This window comes from Dromiciops gliroides, chromosome 1 (assembly GCF_019393635.1).
Source record: "Dromiciops gliroides isolate mDroGli1 chromosome 1, mDroGli1.pri, whole genome shotgun sequence".
NCBI lineage: Eukaryota > Metazoa > Chordata > Mammalia > Microbiotheria > Microbiotheriidae > Dromiciops > Dromiciops gliroides.
The window spans coordinates 489,629,312-489,647,773 of NC_057861.1; the positions used below are offsets into that span (position 1 = coordinate 489,629,312).

General features: G+C 42.3%; 1 protein-coding gene across 1 annotated transcript in view; it reads left to right on the forward strand.

Annotated features, from left to right (window-relative positions):
* LOC122729484 (integrin alpha-D-like) overlaps positions 1–18,462 on the forward strand; it is a 41,567-nt gene that overhangs the window by 4,888 nt on the left and 18,217 nt on the right. The window contains exons 2-14 of the mRNA XM_043968386.1: positions 1,337–1,442; positions 2,808–2,911; positions 4,071–4,141; positions 4,311–4,425; positions 6,055–6,185; positions 8,313–8,458; positions 8,956–9,109; positions 9,401–9,551; positions 10,048–10,121; positions 10,301–10,430; positions 10,584–10,726; positions 11,089–11,229; positions 14,235–14,444. Of these exons, the coding sequence (XP_043824321.1) occupies positions 1,337–1,442; positions 2,808–2,911; positions 4,071–4,141; positions 4,311–4,425; positions 6,055–6,185; positions 8,313–8,458; positions 8,956–9,109; positions 9,401–9,551; positions 10,048–10,121; positions 10,301–10,430; positions 10,584–10,726; positions 11,089–11,229; positions 14,235–14,444 (1,676 nt within the window). The remainder of the gene's footprint in view (positions 1–1,336; positions 1,443–2,807; positions 2,912–4,070; positions 4,142–4,310; positions 4,426–6,054; positions 6,186–8,312; positions 8,459–8,955; positions 9,110–9,400; positions 9,552–10,047; positions 10,122–10,300; positions 10,431–10,583; positions 10,727–11,088; positions 11,230–14,234; positions 14,445–18,462) is intronic.

Consider the following 18,462-nt stretch of genomic DNA (forward strand, 5'->3'; position numbering starts at 1 on the left):
ACTTGTGAATGGTCTCAGTTCTTTTAGTAAAATACGAGGCAAGGTTCTCAGCGGAAGGGGTTGGGGAGGGGAAGCCATGGAAGATTTGAGGAAGGGTGAAAAGGTTTGGAAAAGCCACCACAGTGATTAGATTCAATTAGGGAGGTGAAAAGGGATTGTCCTGACTGACATGGGGAGGGCCTAGTTGAGAACAAATTTGGAGTGGACACAGAATGATTTTGTGATTTTTCTGGGTTGTTGTTTTTTTTTCAGTAGTATGTGAGTGAAAGTGGCAGATGGTGGGAGTGATCCAAGGCTGAGACTTAGAAGAGGTAGATCAGTGATATGATAAGAGAGCAAAGGACTCAAGGAAGCGCTGTTTCACCAAGGAGTCAAATTGGGGAAGGGGAAGAGTGTAACTAGTGCTAGAGCGAAGGCCTCTGAAGGAACTGAGGAGCCCAAGGATTTAAGGTCACAGTGTGGACGAAGAATGGGAAGGGAGAGGTGGAACAATGTCAGATTGTGCTCAGATAAGAGAATTTTAGAGTTCAGGAACATGGAATTAACCCCACCAACACAGACTGTGGTACAAGATATATAATGTGGCATCCAATAGTTGTTTTTGGACAAATCATCAAATTATATAAGCTACACAAATTCAGGGAATGAGTCTTACCTTTGAAACCCAGTTAAGTGTCTTACACATAGTGGGCATTTAGTGTTTATTAGGTAGAGCTGAATTGAGATGATGGGAAAGGGCAGGAAAATCAACCCCTCTCCGGCTTCCTTGGTGTTCCTTCAACAAGAGACTTCAGCTCCCCATTCTGGGCATTTTCATTGGCTGTCCTCGGTTATCCCCCAAGCCTGCTCTCCCGTATCTCCACCTCTTGGCTTCCTTCAAGTCTCAGCCAAAATTCTACCTACTATAGGGAGTCTTTCCCAATTCCTTTTTATTTATTTATTTATTTGTTTGTTTGTTTGTTTATTCATTCATTCATTCATTTATTTATTTATTTTGGGGTGAGGCAATTGGGGTTAAGTGACTTGCTGAGGGTCACACAGCTAGTAAGTATCAAGGGTCTTAGGTCAGATTTGAACTCAGGTCCTCCTGAATCCAGGGCTGGTGCTCTATCCACTGTGCCATCTAGCTGCCCCCCCCCACCACCAATTCCCTTTAACTCCAGTACCTTCCCTCTTGACTATTTCTAGTCTTTCCTGTTTGTACATATTTGTTTTCATGTTGTCTCTCCCAGAAGTTCCTTGAGAACAGAGACTCTTTCTGCCTTCCTTTGTATACCCAGCAATTAGGACAGTGCCAGGCACCTGTTTATTGATTATTTTACTCTCCTCCCTTCAGCTTTGGCCTCTTCTCATGGATTCAACCTGGACACAGACAATCCTACAGTTTTCCAGTCAGATGGAGCTGAATTTGGGCACTCTGTCGTCCTATATGAGGGTTCTCGGTAAGGATTTGGATACAATATAATCCAGAAGTGGTTTAGGCTAACTCCGAGCCCCTTTCGCTTTGTCTATCCCTACTTTCCTCTCCTTACTGAACCGCTAAACCCCTGTGTTTCTCTCTCACTGACCTCTCCTTTCGTTCTCCTAGTGCTCCAGTGTCCTTCTCTGTTCCGTTCGTCTTGTCAGCCCCCCTTCTCCGGATAGGCCTCTGTCCCTTCTTGCTCTTAGCTTTTTCTCCTTCCCCCGTCTCTTAGTGCTCCAGCCTTTCTGCTCTCTTAATCTCGTCAACCCCCTCTTAATCTTGTCTGCTGGCCTCCCTTCCATCTAACTCCCAGGCCTACATATAGCTTACTTCTCTCCACTCAAATCTCAGGGCTTTTTGCGCCCCCACAGACCCCAAGCTAATCCGCCAGCCAGGGCTGCAGCTGGGGGGACAGAGATGCTCAAGTGTCTCATGCATATCATACCCAGAGCTCCAGGGGCCTGTGCCCCCTGCTGCACGCCTAGGGACCTCAGCATGGGCTACACCAGAGCCTGGCCTGGACAAGCCGAGGATCTCTTGGATAAATCCTCTCAGGGTGGAAGGAGCTGGGGCTCTTTCCCCCAGCTGTCTGACCTGGGGTCTTGTACAGCCCACGGGGCTTTTTGGCTCAGCTGAAGCAGAGGGGGAGGGGCACCAGTACCTCCCACACAAAAGAGACCCTGAGGGCCTAAGGCTTTCTAATCTCAGCCCAAAGGTAGGGTCCCCAAATCAAAATAAATTTCCACAATACATATTAGTGTGTGTGTATGTATGTATATGTGTATGTGTATATATATATACACATATATATGTATATAGTAGATGCTTTATACTTATTTCTCCCTTTCCCTTACGTGTACCTTCATCCTCCCCAATATTTTCTTCTTTTAAAAGTTTTCTCTAATACTAGGAGGTAGGAAGAAGTCACAAAGAGCCTAGTCTCTGTAGTGGAATTGGGAACATTGTAAAAATGATACTAGGAATTCCAAGGAATTCTCTCCTCTCTTAAGTATACAAACTTTCTTCCTTGATATACTTACATCTCTCAGAGTGATGCAACTTTCTCCTCCAAAGTGTCTACTCTATCTAATGCTTTTTTGTTTTTTGGTTTTTGGTTTTGGTGAGGCAATTGGGGTTAAGTGACTTGCCTAGGGTCACACAGCTAGTAAGTGTTAAGTGCCTGAGGCCGAATCTGAACTCAGGTCCTCCTGACTCCAGGGCCAGTGCTCTATCCACTGCACCACCTAGCTTCCCCTATCTAATGCTAATAATAAGGATATTCTTCGGTGACTCTCTCTCTCTCCTGTCCCAATGATTAACACTAGGTTTCCACTTCTCTCCACAGCCTGGTGGTGGGAGCCCCCCTGGAAAGGACATCCCCTAACCAAAGAGGACAACTCTACAACTGTGAATATGGCATTGGGAGTTGTGAGCCCATCCCCATACAGAGTGAGTAAAGGCACCTATTCTGGGAGCGAACCCTGGATGCTGCTTTCTACCTCTTTACACAGCTGGCCTCTTCTCTAGCCTTCACTGTTTCGGAGACTTGATGCCCCTACTGTAATTCAGGTTTTCTGCTTTCCATTACTTAATTCATCAGCATCCAAGCCCTGCTGCCTCTGCCCACTCCCTCACCTCAACACACATACTCCTAAGTGTCTTTCTTTTTAAATTTTTCTTTATTTAATTTTTCATTATGGAATAAAACAAGCATTTCCATAACATAGTATAATTTAAGATGATTGCACATGAAAGTGCAAGTCTATTATGTATAACATAACATTCCTTTTAAATACATAATAAAGTTATCATGTAAATGTCTTCTTTTTTCCCAGTTTCCACCCTATAGATGGCTACCATTAGACACAAATAAGTGTATCTATCTACACACACACACACACATATATAATCATTCTATACATACTTCTACTTATCAGTTCTTTCTCTGGATGCCGATAGTGTCTTCCTTCATATGTCCTTTGTAGTTAATTTGGGTATTTATCAGAGTCAGAAAGACTTATTTGCCCAAAGTTGTTCTTAAAATAATATTGCTAGGGCAGCTAGGTGGCACAGTGGATAGAGCAGCGGCCATGGAGTCAGGAGTACCTGAGTTCAAATCCAGCCTCAGACACTTAACACTGGCTGTGTGACCCTGGGCAAGTCACTTAACCCCAATTGCCTCACTAAAAACAAACAAAAATAATAATAATAATATTACTACTGCTATATACAATGTGGTCTTGGTTCTGCTCATTGCCTTTCCTTTGATTTCCCTGACTCCACAACACCTCTCTCAGGATGACAGGATCATAGATTTAGAGATGGAAAGGGCTTCTGGTCCAGTCATCTTATTTTACAGATGAGAAAACTGAGACACAGAGGAATTTAGTAACTTGTTCAAGTCTCACAGGTGGCAGAATTGGAATTTGAAACTTTGTTCTCCAACTCCCAATCTATTAAGCTTTCTACTGTATGATACGCTACCTCATCCTAAAGCTGAAGCACACTCCACCATAGCTCCCCATACATGCATGCCCAAGGGGGTGACCCCTCTCAGTCCTTCCTGCCTCTATATGTGTGTGAACTATGCATGTCTGTGTCTCTCCAGTCCCTCTAGAAGCAGTGAATATGTCCCTGGGGTTCTCTCTGACAGCTGGTACAAACCCTTCACAGATTCTGGTGAGTTGGCCTGGGTCACAGGAGGCTAATGGGGCCCACGAGGTAAGGAAGCGGTTGGGGCTGGGGGATACAATGTCTGCATGTGGAAGAAAGTGGTTGTCTTGGCTTAGAGCTCAGGTGGAACCCCTGGGACTTAGCAGACCCTCTAACCCTTCTTTTGACTCCTTAGGCCTGTGGACCCACAATACATCAAGCCTGCGGGGTGAATATTTATATGAAAGGTTTCTGCTTTGTGTTAAATTCAAATCTGCAGCTGCGTCACAAGCTCCCATCAGCCCTACAAAGTAAGTCACTAGGTGGGGACTGTGTCAGATTTCTTTGCAGAAGATATGAGCAGGGAATACTTCTGATGGGAAGGGCAATGAGTAGAATACTCAGACCATTAATTCATAGAACAAGCATTTAGTAAGCTCCTACTATGTGCCCTATGCTCTGTGTTAAGTGCTGAGGTCCATTGACAAAAAAACAAAAACAAAGCAGTCCTTACCCTTAAGGAACTTACATTCTATCGGGGATAAACATGTACAGATAAGTAAATAGTCAATATAAAGTTAATACTGTGTGATTTGGGGGGAGGGTGGAGGGCACTAACAACCAGGTGATCAGGATAGACCTCAGATTGGAGAGGGGGCATGTGAGCTGAGCCTTGAAAGAAACCAGAGGGCAGCTAGGTTGCACAGTGGATAAAGCATAGGCCCTGGATTCAGAAAGACCTGAGTTGTTCAAATCTAGCCTCAAACACTTGACACTTACTAGCTATGTGACTCTGGACAAGTCACTTAACCCTCATTACCCCACAAAAAGAAAAAAAAAGAAAAATGAAGAAGGAAGGGAGGAAGGGAGGATTTCCCTTTGATTTTATATCCAAAACCTACCTAAGCACAACGTTTGACACATGGTGAGTCCTTGAAGAAAAAGAAGGAACCCTTCCCACTGAGAGGGCTTCCCTTGTGTTTTGGAAAGGGTTCCTGCTCTCAAAAGAGGCAAGGAGCAAAAAATGGAGCAGGTTCGGGTAGGTGGGAAGGGCCCTGCAATTGAAAGGGGAAGTTACAGGGCCATATCCTGAGTATTTAGAGAAGACCTACTGGTTTGTAGAGAGAAGAGGAAACCCTGAAAGAGAAATGATGGAGCTAAAGTGGAAAAGAGGACTAGATTTGGTGTTAGAAGACCTAGGTTTGGGCAGCTAGGTGGCACAGTGGATAAAGCACTGGCCTTGAATTCAGGAGGACCTGAGTTCAAATTTGGCCTCAGACACCTGACACTTACTAGCTGTGTGACCCTGGGCAAGTCACTTAACCCTCGTTGCCCCACAAAAAAAAATAAAAAGAAGAAGACCTAGGTTCAAATCATGGCTCTGATACTACCTATTAGATCATGAATAAGTGACTTTTCTTTGGGACTTTTGCTTTATCTGTAAAATGTGGCGGTTGAAGATCTCATCCATCTACAATCCTATTTTTTCTGATAGGAAATTAGGAGGGCCTGGAGAATGTGTTCTAGTACTAGTGTGAATGAGGGCAAGTGGGTGTTGTTGTTGTTGTTATTGTTTAGCATGTCCCACTCTTCATGACTCAATTTTTATGGCTTTTCTTCCTGGCAAAGATACTGAAGTGGTTTGCCATTTTCTTCTCCAAGGTCCCTATTTTACAGTTGAGGAGATTAAGGCAAACAGAGGTTAAGTGACTTGCCCAGGGTCACACAGCTAATAAGTGTCTGAGGCTGGATTTGAATTTAGGTCTTCCCGACTCCAGACCTAGCACTCTATCCACTGTGCCACCTAGCTGGGAAGTAGTGAAATGGACATAATGATAATGATGACCAAAACAATTACAGCATGCATTTATTTCATCCTTTAAGAGATACAAAGTGTTATCTCATTGGAGACTTTTTCTTCTGCTTCTTCTCTCTTCCAGAGTGTCCCAAACAGGGTATTGATATTGCCTTCCTGATAGATGGCTCTGGCAGCATCTCCAAATCTGACTTCAAGAAAATGAAAGACTTTGTGAAAGCTGTGATGAGCCAGTTTAAAAGACCCAACACCCAGGTGAGGGCTGGGACAGATTGCCTGGGTTTGGTTGTGTGGAGGAAAACCCAGGGGCACAAATTAGGGAGCGTATAATAGGTAGGCAGGTATTGAGACCTGGAGGAAGCTCTTTTTTCTCAGGTTTCCATTCAGTTGTTGGCATCATTCAGGTGATCACTGCTGATCCAATCCATACACATACACTTCCCAAACCTGGTCTTGGGCTTCTTCTCCTACCGATCAGATCACTCCTCATCCTCCTTTGTGGGATCCTCATTTCAGGTTATGCCCTCTAACCACAGGTGGACTCCCGGGTTCCGTCCTGCATTCTCTTCTCTTTCTATACTACTCTCCCTGCTTGGTGATCTTGTCGGCTCCCATGGATTTAATTACCATCTCCATGCTAATGATCTTCAAATCTACCTCTTCTGCCCTAAATTCTCCTCTGACCTCCAGTTTCACATTTCCAACTGGATGTCCAGTAAATGTCTTAAATTTAACACGTTCAGAGCCAAACTAATCATCTACCCCCTAAACGGTCCTCCCCACCCCCATACCTTTTATGTTCCTGTTGAGGGCAACACCATCTTCCCAGTCCTTTAGGCTTGCAACCTAGGTGTCATCCTCAACTTCTTACTATCTCCCCACCACTCCTCTATCCAATCTGTTGCCTAAGGCCTATTGATTTCATTTTTGCAACATCTCTCAAATACAACCCCTTCTCTCTTCTGACGCTGTTACCACTGTGGTCCAGGCCCTTATCCCCTCATGCCTGGACTATTGCAATAATCTTCTGGTGAATGTGCCTGCCTTAAATCCCTCCCCACTTCAATCCATCCCTCTATTCAGCCACCAAAATGATTTTCCTACATCACAAGTCCCACTATGCAATTCCCTTACTCAATAAACTCCAGGATCAAATTCAAAAATCCCTTTTGGAGGATTCAGAACCCTATAAAGCCAAGCCCTACTCCCCCCACCCCCAATCTTTCTAGTTTTCTTTTTTCTTTTCTTTTCTTTTTTTTTTTTTGCGGGGCCATGGGGGTTAAGTGACTTGCCCAGGGTCACACAGCTAGTAAGTGTCAAGTGTCTGAGGCCAGATTTGAACTCAGGTCCTCCTGAATCCAGGGCTGGTGCTTTATCCACTGCGCCACCTAGCTGCCCCCTTTCAAATTTTCTTAAGCCTAACTTCCTGCCATGTTTTCATATAGTACATATCCAGTGACACTGGCCTTCTTGATATTCCATGAACAAGACACTCCATCTATCAGCTCCAGGAATTGTCTCTGGCTGTCCCCCATGCCTAGAATGTTCCCACTGCTCATCTCTGCCTACTGACTACCTGGATTCCTCCAAGGCCCAGCTAAAATCCCATCTTCTACTGGAAGCCTTTCCCAACACCTCTTACTTCCACTGCCTTTCCTCTTTTCATTATTTCCTAGTTATCCTATATATAGCTTGTTGGTGTATATTTGCTATTGTCCATTAGTTTGGAAGAAGATGGACTATCTTTTGCTTCTTTTTGTATCTCCAATGTTTAGCATAGTGCCTGACACATAGCAGGCACTTAATAAATGTTAATCGACTGAGTGACCCAGCTGTATTTTCTTCACCATCCAACTGTAACGATTGGAATGACGCCACCTGCTGGAGACTTACTGTAGAAGAGTTCTGCCCATGAAACGAAGGTCTTTGAGGACAAGACCAGGAGTCTTTTCTTTGGCGTCAGAAGTGACGCGGACTAGTGGGAGGAGGAAGGAAGAGACTGGCGCTCGCTCTCGTTCTCTTTCCTGAGGACTCTGGTGGAGAGCAGAGCTAGGAATGTGCTCTCCCTTTAATAGATAGGAATCTAAGCCTTTCTCTCTCTTTACCAAATTCTTATTCTCCTTAATAAATGCTTAAAAGTCTAACTCTTGCTAAAGCTTATAATTTATTGGCGACCACTCATTAGATATTTTAGACAGTTTAGCTAGAATTTTAACCCTTAACACAACTTTCTTGTGGGAGTGGTGAACAGAGGATGATTACTGACTCAACACACACACACACACACACACACACACACACACACACACACACAACCTCACCATCCTGCTTCCTTAAGTGAATTTCAAACAGAGAGTGATCTTAGGGGCTTTTTCCCCACAGTTTTCCCTGATGCAGTTCTCAAGTTATTTCAAGATACATTTCACCTTTGATACATTCAAGAAGAGTCGTTATCCTGGAGAGCTGGTGGATCATATTAATCAACTGTCTGGAGTGACAAAAACTGCCTCAGGCATCCTAAAAGTAGTGTAAGTTCCCTTCCTCTGGCATACAAAGTCTAGCTCTCTTCCAGCACAGGTGCCTCACTCTCTGCTGAGAGTGTCAAGGGGGACATGCTGGAGTGAAAGACTCCCTCACCTTGATAGGACAGAGCAATGCTGAGAAGGAGGGGAGGAAAGAGTAAAAAGGCCACTTTCCTAAGACTGTTTCTGGCTCCCTTCCTGAACCTCAGTGTAGCACTGAATCCTTATTCAGAACCAAATCTTTCATTTAATTTAGGAAGAGCTGAATGATTCAGCCTCAGGTATACACAGAGACTAGTATTGGCTCTTGCCTCCCTCCCAGTCTTGGTTATGTTTCAGAACTGGACTATACTTGGGGCTCTGTTTCTTCCCTCCTTAGAGCAGCTGGCTACATTCCTGATCATTCTTTCCCTGGGCCCAGCTATGTTTTTGGACCTAATGAGTTTCCTCTCTCAGTGGGAATGAACTCCATGAGACCTTGGCTCTTTTTCTTCCCTGGGCAGAAACGAACTCTTTCAGAAATCTAGTGGAGCACGAGAAGATGCCACTAAGATCCTCATAGTCATCACAGATGGGGAGAAATATGAAGACACCCTGGAATACAGAGATGTCATCCCCAAGGCAGAGGAAGCAGGAATCATCCGATATGCAATTGGGGTACAGAGGGACCTCAGTCTCCCTAATTTCTTTTCTAGACAGCCATTAGTAACTTCTCTTGTGGCTTTTTTCCCCAAAAAAGGGGGGCAGCTTCTTCCTCTCTCTACATGTGCTCCAATGGGAATGTCCTCTGTCAAGCACAACTTCCCCTTCATCTCTTGCCAATCCTCCTGATCTCAAGAAGAAATAAACCTTGTCCTAACTTGGAAGACAATGAGCCTCTTTCCCCTCAGAACTTCCTGGGATAAGGACATTTTCCCTGTAGCTTCTAACCCTTTTTCCATGTTGAAGGTGGGATCAGCCTTTGACCATCTGTCCTCCAAACAAGAACTAAATGAAATTGCATCAAAGCCTTCCAAGGATCACGTCTTCTGGGTTGACAACTTTGGAGCACTCAGTAATATTCAAAACCAGCTGAAAGAGAAGATCTTTGCCATTGAGGGTAAGTCAGAACCCCAGTCCTGAGCCCTTAAAATGTTTCACTCCCAAACCATGATAGAGGAACTCTATCTCCAGTGCAAGTTTCCTCCCTAGTCAGCTAGGTGACACAGTGAATCAAGTGCCAGTTATGGAGTCAGGAAGACCTGAATTTAAATCCAGCCTTAGACATTTACTAGCTGTGTGACCCTAGACAAGTCACTTAACCTCTGTTTGTCTAGATGTCCTCAGCTGTAAAATGGAGATCATAAGAGCACCTGTTTCCCAGGGTTGTTGTGAGGATCAAAAGAGATTTTTGTAAAGTGCCTAGCACAGTGTCTGGCATGTAATAGGTGCTTAATAAGTGCTTATTTCATTCCTTCCCTACAAAATATGTAAATATACTGCATTCCCTGTCCCAGCTATTGCATTCTGAACACTCCCAAAACTCATGCCCTTGTCTCTTGACTATCCAAACTCTTTCTTTCAACCAGAAATTTAAGTATCTTTACTCTTCACAGGTACCAAGTCGAGGGACAGTATCTCCTTCCAGCATGAAATGTCTCAGGAGGGCTTCAGTGCTGCATTTACATCTGTGAGTGGATCCTTCACTAGCACAGGGCAACATTGGGAAGAGGGGAGGAGAAGGGAAAAGAGGAAGGGAAGAGAAAGATCCAGAAGAAAACTGTCAAATCAATGACAGGCACTTCTCTTTGGGATATACCATTCTCCAAATATCCCCAACTCTGAAAAGTTGTGTGTTTTTTTTCCCAGGAAGGGCCAGTGCTTGGAGCTGTGGGGAGCTTTGACTGGTCAGGGGGTGCCTTCTTGTACTCCCCAATTGAAAGTGCCACTTTTATCAAGACATCCAATATAAATAAGGACATGAATGATGCTTACCTGGGTACGTAAGGATGGACTGGGCAAGGGTGTTGGGGTGGGAGTGGAAAGTCTCTTGTGTCTGGGAAGAGATTGGTTTGGGGAAGAACATCAGGAGGGCAGAAGTCAAGAGACATAAGGTAAAAACCTGAGATCCATTGGAGATTTGTCTTTTCAGGTTATTCTACTGAGGCATTCACTTGGAATAGGGCTGAAAGCCTTGTTCTGGGAGCCCCTCGATACCAGCACGTTGGGATGGTTGTGATCTTTGTGATGAGTTATGGAACCTGGGTGCAAAAGACTGAGGTCAAAGGGACACAGGTGAAAAACTAGTAACTTGGGATTATAAAGAAGAAAGGGCAGTTCTGTGATAAAAGAAACAGTGTATGAGAGATAGCACTGTGGGTATTGAGAGGAGTTCTTAAGAAGACTCTTGGGGCACCTAGGTGGTGCAATGGATAGAGCACCGGCCCTGGAGTCAGGAGGACCTGAGTTCAAATCCGACCTCAGACACGTAACACTTACTAGCTGTGTGACCCTGGGCAAGTCACTTAACCCCAATTGCCTCACTAAAAAAACCAAAAACAAGAAGACTCTTGAACCTGGGAGACACAGGAATTAATTCCTTGCTTCTTTCCTCTGCTGTGGGAGGGGAATGTAATTTCAGCCTCTTGTCTTCTCAGATTGGCTCCTATTTTGGGGCAACGCTCTGCCCTGTGGATCTTAACAGAGATAGCAACACTGACCTGATCCTCATTGGAGCTCCCCATTACTATGGACAGAACCATGGAGGCCAAGTGTCCATCTGCCCATTACCTTGGAGGGTAAGGAGATTAGCAGTGGGGATGGGAGTATAGCTAGGAGAGTGGTCCAAAGAGGTCTCTAAAGAGCCTAAAGTGAATTCACAGAGAAAACTCATCAGCCCACTTAGATTTCAAAATAAGACAAGGGGCCTCTGAGAGTAGTGTCAGGAGGGCTAAATCTGAGAATGAACCTGGGGTAGCTAGGATATAGTGCTCTCTCTGTCTCCCTCTTTTCATACACACACACATATGCCCATATGTGTATGTATATATGTGTGTATATATATATATCTTCCCTCACTTGTGTTGTCATTCATACACATATATAAACATATATACATATATACACCTATGCATTAGAGAAAAGAGGAGGACCAAAGAAAGGACCACTGTTTGTGATAGATGGTATGGTAATACTGGACTGTGGAGAGAAGGGAAAAACTAATTAACTTATATTTGGCTTCAGGTTTCTTGGCCAAGGAAAATAATCTTTGTCCTGGAGAAGATATTTATTTTAAATGGCTAATAGTTAAAACCCAAGACAAGTAAAGAGGTAACAAGGGAGAACTTAGCTGATCTGAAAGAGTTTGAGTCACCAGGTTCAGGCAGGTTACATTCCAGTGCAAAGCATTAGGTGTTGATATGAAGCAAAGTTAGCTAAAATTTCTTCGGTAGTTCCCTTATAGCTAGATCTAGTTTCTTTTATGAGAGTGGGTTGTTTAATATCTATATCTAGTCTTCTCGTCGTTCAGGCATTTTATATTTTTGAAGGTATTCTTCTGTTTCTTTTGTGTGCTCAGTAATTTTTATCAGTTTTGTTAGTGTATGACTATGCAAGATAGGTTCTGATTATTTTATTTCTCTTGCTTTGTTGTGATTTCACCTTGCTAATTTTCTATTTTATTGATTTAATTTTCTGCTTTATTTTTAATTAGATCAGCTAAAAGTTTATCAATGTTATTATCTTTTCAAAAAACAGCTTTTAGTTTTATTTATTATTTCATTTTTTCCCAACTAATCTATTTCTCCTCTAATTTTTAATTTCTCCTTTCATGTTTACTTTAGGTTTGTTTGTTGGCTTTCTAATTTTTAAAATGCATATTCAATTCATAAATCCTTTCTTTTCTACTTTGTTAATATGTTTGTTGGCTTTCTATTTTTCTTTTCTCCCCCTCCTCTACTGGGTGACCTTACTATTAATGATCTTTGAAAAATGATAGAAAATAGAGGCTCCACAGATTGGAAGGGGACAACTATCCCTATTTTTCAAAGAAGGGGAGAGAAAAGTCTGCAGATTATAGGCCAGTGAATCTGACTTCAATTCCTGCCAAAATTCTAGCATGTATTAATAAAGGGATAAATAGGAACTTTCTAGAAAAGGAAGAGAGTTCACATGGTTTCATCATAGATTAATCCCATTTCCTTTTATAAAAGGTGCTGCTAGACCGTTGGATCAAGGGAATGCTTTTGACTTCAGCAAAGCATCTAACAAAGTGTCTCATGCCATTCTCCTGGAAAATAATGGAAAGATGTGGACTAGGTGATAGTGGGATAGTTCAATTCACTACATTTGAAACTGGTTGAATTACTGGAACCAGAGAAATCATTACTGGGTCAATGACAACCTGAAATGTACTTAGGTACATCAGGGATGTGTCTGTTTGCTCTGTACTGTTTATTATCTTTTATCCACGATTTAATAATAATAGCTATGTGCCAGACACTGTGCTAAGCACTGTACAGACATCACATTTTATCTTCCTAACTCTGGGAGGTTGGTTCTATTATTATCCCCATTTTATAGATAAGGAAACTGAGATAGTCAGAGGTTAAGTGACTTGCCTAGTAAGTGTCTGGGGCTGGATTTGAACTCAAGTCTTCCTGATTTTCAGGCCTTGCTCTCTATCCACTATGCCATTTAGCTGTCTAAAGGTATAAAGATCATGTTCATCAAAATGACAGGTGATCTGGGAGAGATCGCTAATACCCTAACTGTATTAGCATAGAGTTTCATACATGTCATGCCTATCAGAGTGACAGATGACACAAAGATGAGAGACAGTTAATAATCCTGGACAGCAAAGTTAATATACAAAAATTTCTGGACAGGTTAGAACATTGGGCTGAATGATGAACTGACATATGTTAGATGGCATAAGTGAGATCCCAAAAGATCTCTACAGGCTAAAACATTGGAACAAAACTAACACAATGGAACTTAATAGGCATAAATATAGTTTACACCTGGTACACACACACACACACACACACACACACACACACACACACACCCCAACTTCAATAGTATAAAATGGAAAAAGTTTGAGAGTTTTAGTAGATTACAAACTTGATATGAGTATAATAAGGCACCAAAAATAAAATAAGTAAAATAAATAAATAAACCTAACATGATCTTAGACTGTATAAAGAAAAGGATAGTGTCCAAAATAAAGGAAATTCTATTCCCATTGTACTATGTTCCAGCCAGGCCATATCTAGAATATTTTGTTCAGTATTTTAGAAAGGACACTGATAAACTGGAAAAATCAGCATAGTAAAAAAAGGCTCATAATCATACTATAGGCGATTGAGTTGAATGAATATTTAGACTAGAGAAGAGGAGAGGGAAGGGGAGGAGAGGAGAGAGACAACATGGTAGCTATTTTCGAGTATTTAAGGTCCAGCATGTGGAAAAAGGTTTGGGATTTGTTCTGCTTAAGGCCAGTAGGAAAAATTAGGAAAAATGGATAGAAGATTCTGGGAGGTTGCTTAACAATTGGAACCGTTTGTATGGAATGAGCTGCCTCCAGAAGTAGTGGGCACCCTCTTATTATTGGTGTCTAAGCAAAAGCTATGTGAATACTTATCAGGTATGTTGAAGGAGGGGATTCTTAGATCCAGGTCAGACTAGGCAGCCTCTGGTGTTCCTTCTGGTTCTGGGATACTATGAATTTGTGGGATGAAAATCTGTTACAAAATTGGAAGTGTTGCTTGGATTTTCAAACCTTTCACAACCTTTTTTTCAGAATGCCAAGTGGCAATGTAACGGCATTCTTCGGGGGCAGCAAGGACACCCCTTTGGCCGTTTTGGGGCAGCCTTGACTGTGCTAGGGGACATAAATGGGGATAAGCTAACAGATGTGGCCGTGGGGGCACCAGGGGAGGAAGAAAACCATGGAGCCATCTATTTGTTTCATGGAGTAGCTGGATCCAGCATCAACCCTTCCTATACCCAGGTAAGGTTCTGTCACAGTCTGGACTAATTCAAAACCTCTGTGCTGATTTACTTTGTTTCTAATGTCTCCAGAGTCTAATCCATCTACTGTACTTCTTGATTCTTATCATGTCCTTTCCCTATTTAAAAAATCTCCAAGAGTGATAATAACTACCTAATGTTTTTGTGGCTACTTTATACTTTAGAATGTTTCTGGGGCAGCTAGGTGGGGCAGTGGATAGAGCACTGGCCCTGGAGTCAGGAGTACCTGAGTTCAAAGCCAGCCTCAGACATTTAACACTTACTAGCTGTGTGACCCTGGGCAAGTCACTTAACCCCAATTGCCTCACTAAAAAAAAGTTTCCACATTATTGCCTTGAAGCTTTACTACTTTATGAGGGATTTAAGCAGAGTTGTCTGGTAAAATGGTTAAATGGAAAGTACCCTGCCTTTGGAGTCAGGAAATCTGACTAATCTGAATAATAGCTGTGGCACTTAGTGCCTTTGGGACCCTAGGCAAATCATTTGACTACTCTGGGTCTTAGTTCCCTCATTGACAAAAAGGGAGTTAGGTATAGACCTCAGGGGCCTTTGGTCTATGATCCTAAAAAAAATTAATGGTTCAAGGGGCAGAGCCAAGATGACAGAGCACAGGCAGCAACTCGGCTGAGCTCTCCCAACATTCCCCTTCAAACAACTTTAAAATTATACCTTAAATCAAATTCTAGAGCATTAGAGCCAACAAATGGTTAGAGTGAGACATTTTCCCAGCTCAAGAGAACTTTAGGTCAACAGGAGAGGGCTGTGACACTGGGATGGAGGCTGGCCCAGACTTAGGTTCATGCCACCATCAGCAAGCTGTGGAGGCATCTTTACCAGCTACAACAGAAGCTTCAAGAGCTTTCAATTCAGGGATGGCAAAGGGGGTTAGACAACCTATCAGAGATTACTGGGGGTCCTTTACTGGAACTGGATATAGGACTCTATTGCATTGTCAATAAACAGTTTTAGATCACAATTCCCTGGTGAAGAGGAGCACTACTGCTTGTGACCACAGGGGAGCAGGGTTCCTGGTCTCATTTCCAAGGTAGAAAGGAGCACTAGCACTTGCAACTATAGTAGAAAAGGGGCCCCAGTCACAGTTTCAGGGCCCAAAAGAGTGATATCACTTGTGGGTTTCAGGGGAACAAAGTTGCTTCCTGAGTAAAGACTAGAGCACAGGTCAGGAGAGTAATGACCACACCTCTCTTTGGATCATACTATCTTAGAAGCACTGAAAACTTACAAACCCCCAGAACTAGCTCTGAAAACAGTAGCACAAAGAAATGTTGGGACAGTGCTTCCCCATCCTGAGAGCAGAGGACAACTTTAACAAGTTCAAAGTCAAGAAATAGCCTAGAAAAAATGAGCAAAGAACAAAAAAAGAACCTGACCATAAAAAGCTATTATGGTGGGGGCAGCTAGGTGGCACAATGGATAGAGCACTGGCCCTGGAGTCAGGAGTACCTGAGTTCAAATCCTGCCTCGGACACATAACACTTACTAGCTGTGTGACCCTGGGCAAGTCACTTAACCCCAATTGCCTCACCAAAAAAAAAAAAAAAAAAAAAGCTATTATGGTGATAAGGAAGATCAAGTCAAAAACTCAGAAGACAATTATTTTAAACTAACTACAAGCAAAACCTTAAAGAATAAATTTTAATTGGAAACAAGTCCAAGAATTCCTAGAAGACATCAAAAGGATTTAAATAATCAAATAAGAGAGGTAGAGGAAAAATTGGGAAAATAAATGATGCAAGAAAATTATGAAAAGAGGGTCAATGGCTTGGTAAAAGAGGCACAAAAATTTCCAAAGAAAATATACCCTTAAAAATCAGAATTGGGAGTTCTGGAAGCTGAGCCCACTTAGTGGGAACCAGAAAGCTGCCTAAGCTGTCCCAAATTTCCCTCAGAAACAACATTAAGACTCTAAACAGATTCTAACGCTGCAAAGTCTTCCAAAAAATGGAGTAAAACAATCTTCCAACTTAAGATAACCTAAAAGATCTTCAGGAAAGGTCTGTTTCATCTAGGTAAAAGGGGTGCACAGCTCAGTACAGACAGTGTCTGGGCAAGCCAGCAGAAGGTTCTTATCCACAGCACAGATCAGCAGCTGAGGACCCTCAGTACTAGCTCAGCAAGCTAGTGGCACAGCAGGCCAGTTGTGAGGCCTCCAGCTCCAACTCACAAGGCAATCTGCCATCTGGGCTATCTGGTACCCAAAAGGCCCAACTAGGCTAGGCCACCCCAGTGCAATGAGCAAGCTGCAAGCTGCTGAAGCCTCAGAACAGAAAGCCAGTGCCTGGACCCCTGGTACCCAGCAAAAGAAGCTTGGGACAGTGTACAATGTACCTCAGGAGCTGAACTCAACCTTAAAGGGCACAACAGAGGATAAAATATGAGTAAGAAACAGAAAAGAACCCTCACCATTGAAAATTACTATGGTGACAGGGAGGACCAAAACAAAAACTCAGAAGAGGACAAACAACAATGATAAAATGCCTACATATGAAGCCTCAAAGGGGAAGAATAATTGCTCTCAAGACGAAAAAGCCCTCTTGGAAAAGCTCAAAGAATTTTATAAACCAAATAAGAGAGGCAGAAAAAAAAATTGGGAAAATAAACTAGTTATACAAGAGAAAGTCAATAGCTTGAGGAAAAAAATAATGCCTTAAAAATATAATTGGAGAAAAGGAAAAGGAGGTGCAAAAGTTGGTTGGGGAAAATAATTCCAAGAATCAGAATTGGGAAGACAGAAGCTAATTAATCAATGAGACAACAGGAAGAAGTAAAGCAAAATCAAAAGAATATAAAAGTAGAAGAAAACATAAAATACTGCTTCAGAAAAATGACAGACATGGAAAATAAATACAGGAGGAACAGTCTAAAAATAATTGGACTGCCTGAGGACCATGGACAAAAAAAGAGCCTAGACAGCATATTTCATGACATTATCAAGGAGAACTGCCCCAATATCTTAGAACCAGAGGAAAAATGAGTCATTGAAAGAATCCACCAATTACCTCCTGAAAGAGACTCCAAAAGGAAAACTTTAAGGAATATTGTAGCCAAATTCCAGAATTAAGTGAAGAAGAAAATACTTCAAGCAGCCAGAAAAAAACAAACACAATTTAAATATCAAGGAACAACAATAAGAATTACACAAGACCTGGAAGCTTCAACATTAAAAGATCAGAGGGCTCAGAATATGATATTCTGGAGGGCAAGGGAACTGAGATTACAACCAAAAATGTACTACCCAGAAAAATTAATCATAATCTTTCAGGGGGAAAGATGAACATTCAATGAAATAAGGGACTTTAAAAAGCCCAGAACTGAACAGAAAATTAAATCTACAGATACAAGAGTCATGAGATGCATGAAAATGTAAAAAGGGGAAAAAAACAAAACATGTTACTCAAGGTTAAAATGTTTACATCCCTACACGTGAAGATACTTATAACTCTTGAACTGTATCTTTATTAAGGCAGATAGGAGGAGTACACACAGACAGAAGGTGTGGGTATAAGTTGATTCTGATGTGATATATATATATTTTTAAAAACCTTAAGGGGTAACAAAAAGAATTATACTGGGAGAAAAGAAAAGGGAAAGCAGAATGGGGTAAATCACATGAAGAGGCACAAAAGACTTATTACAATAGAGGGAAAGAAGGGAGGGGTGAGCATTGTTTTGGTCTTACTTTCATCTGATTTGGCTCAAAGAGAGAATAATCCCCATACACACTCAGTTGGGTATAGAATTTTATCTTACCCTATTGGGAAGTAAAAGGGGAAAGGAGAAAGAAAAGAGTGGGGTACTGATAGAAGAGAGGGTAAAACTAGGAGCTGAAAGGGGAAAGGACCAAAGGGTGGTGGGGCTGATAGAAGGGAGGGTAAAATGAGGGAGGTGGTGGCCAGAAACAAAACACTAGTGAGAAAAGCCAGGGGGAAAAGAAAAAGTACAAACAGGGTGAAAAATAGGATGCAGGGAAATACACA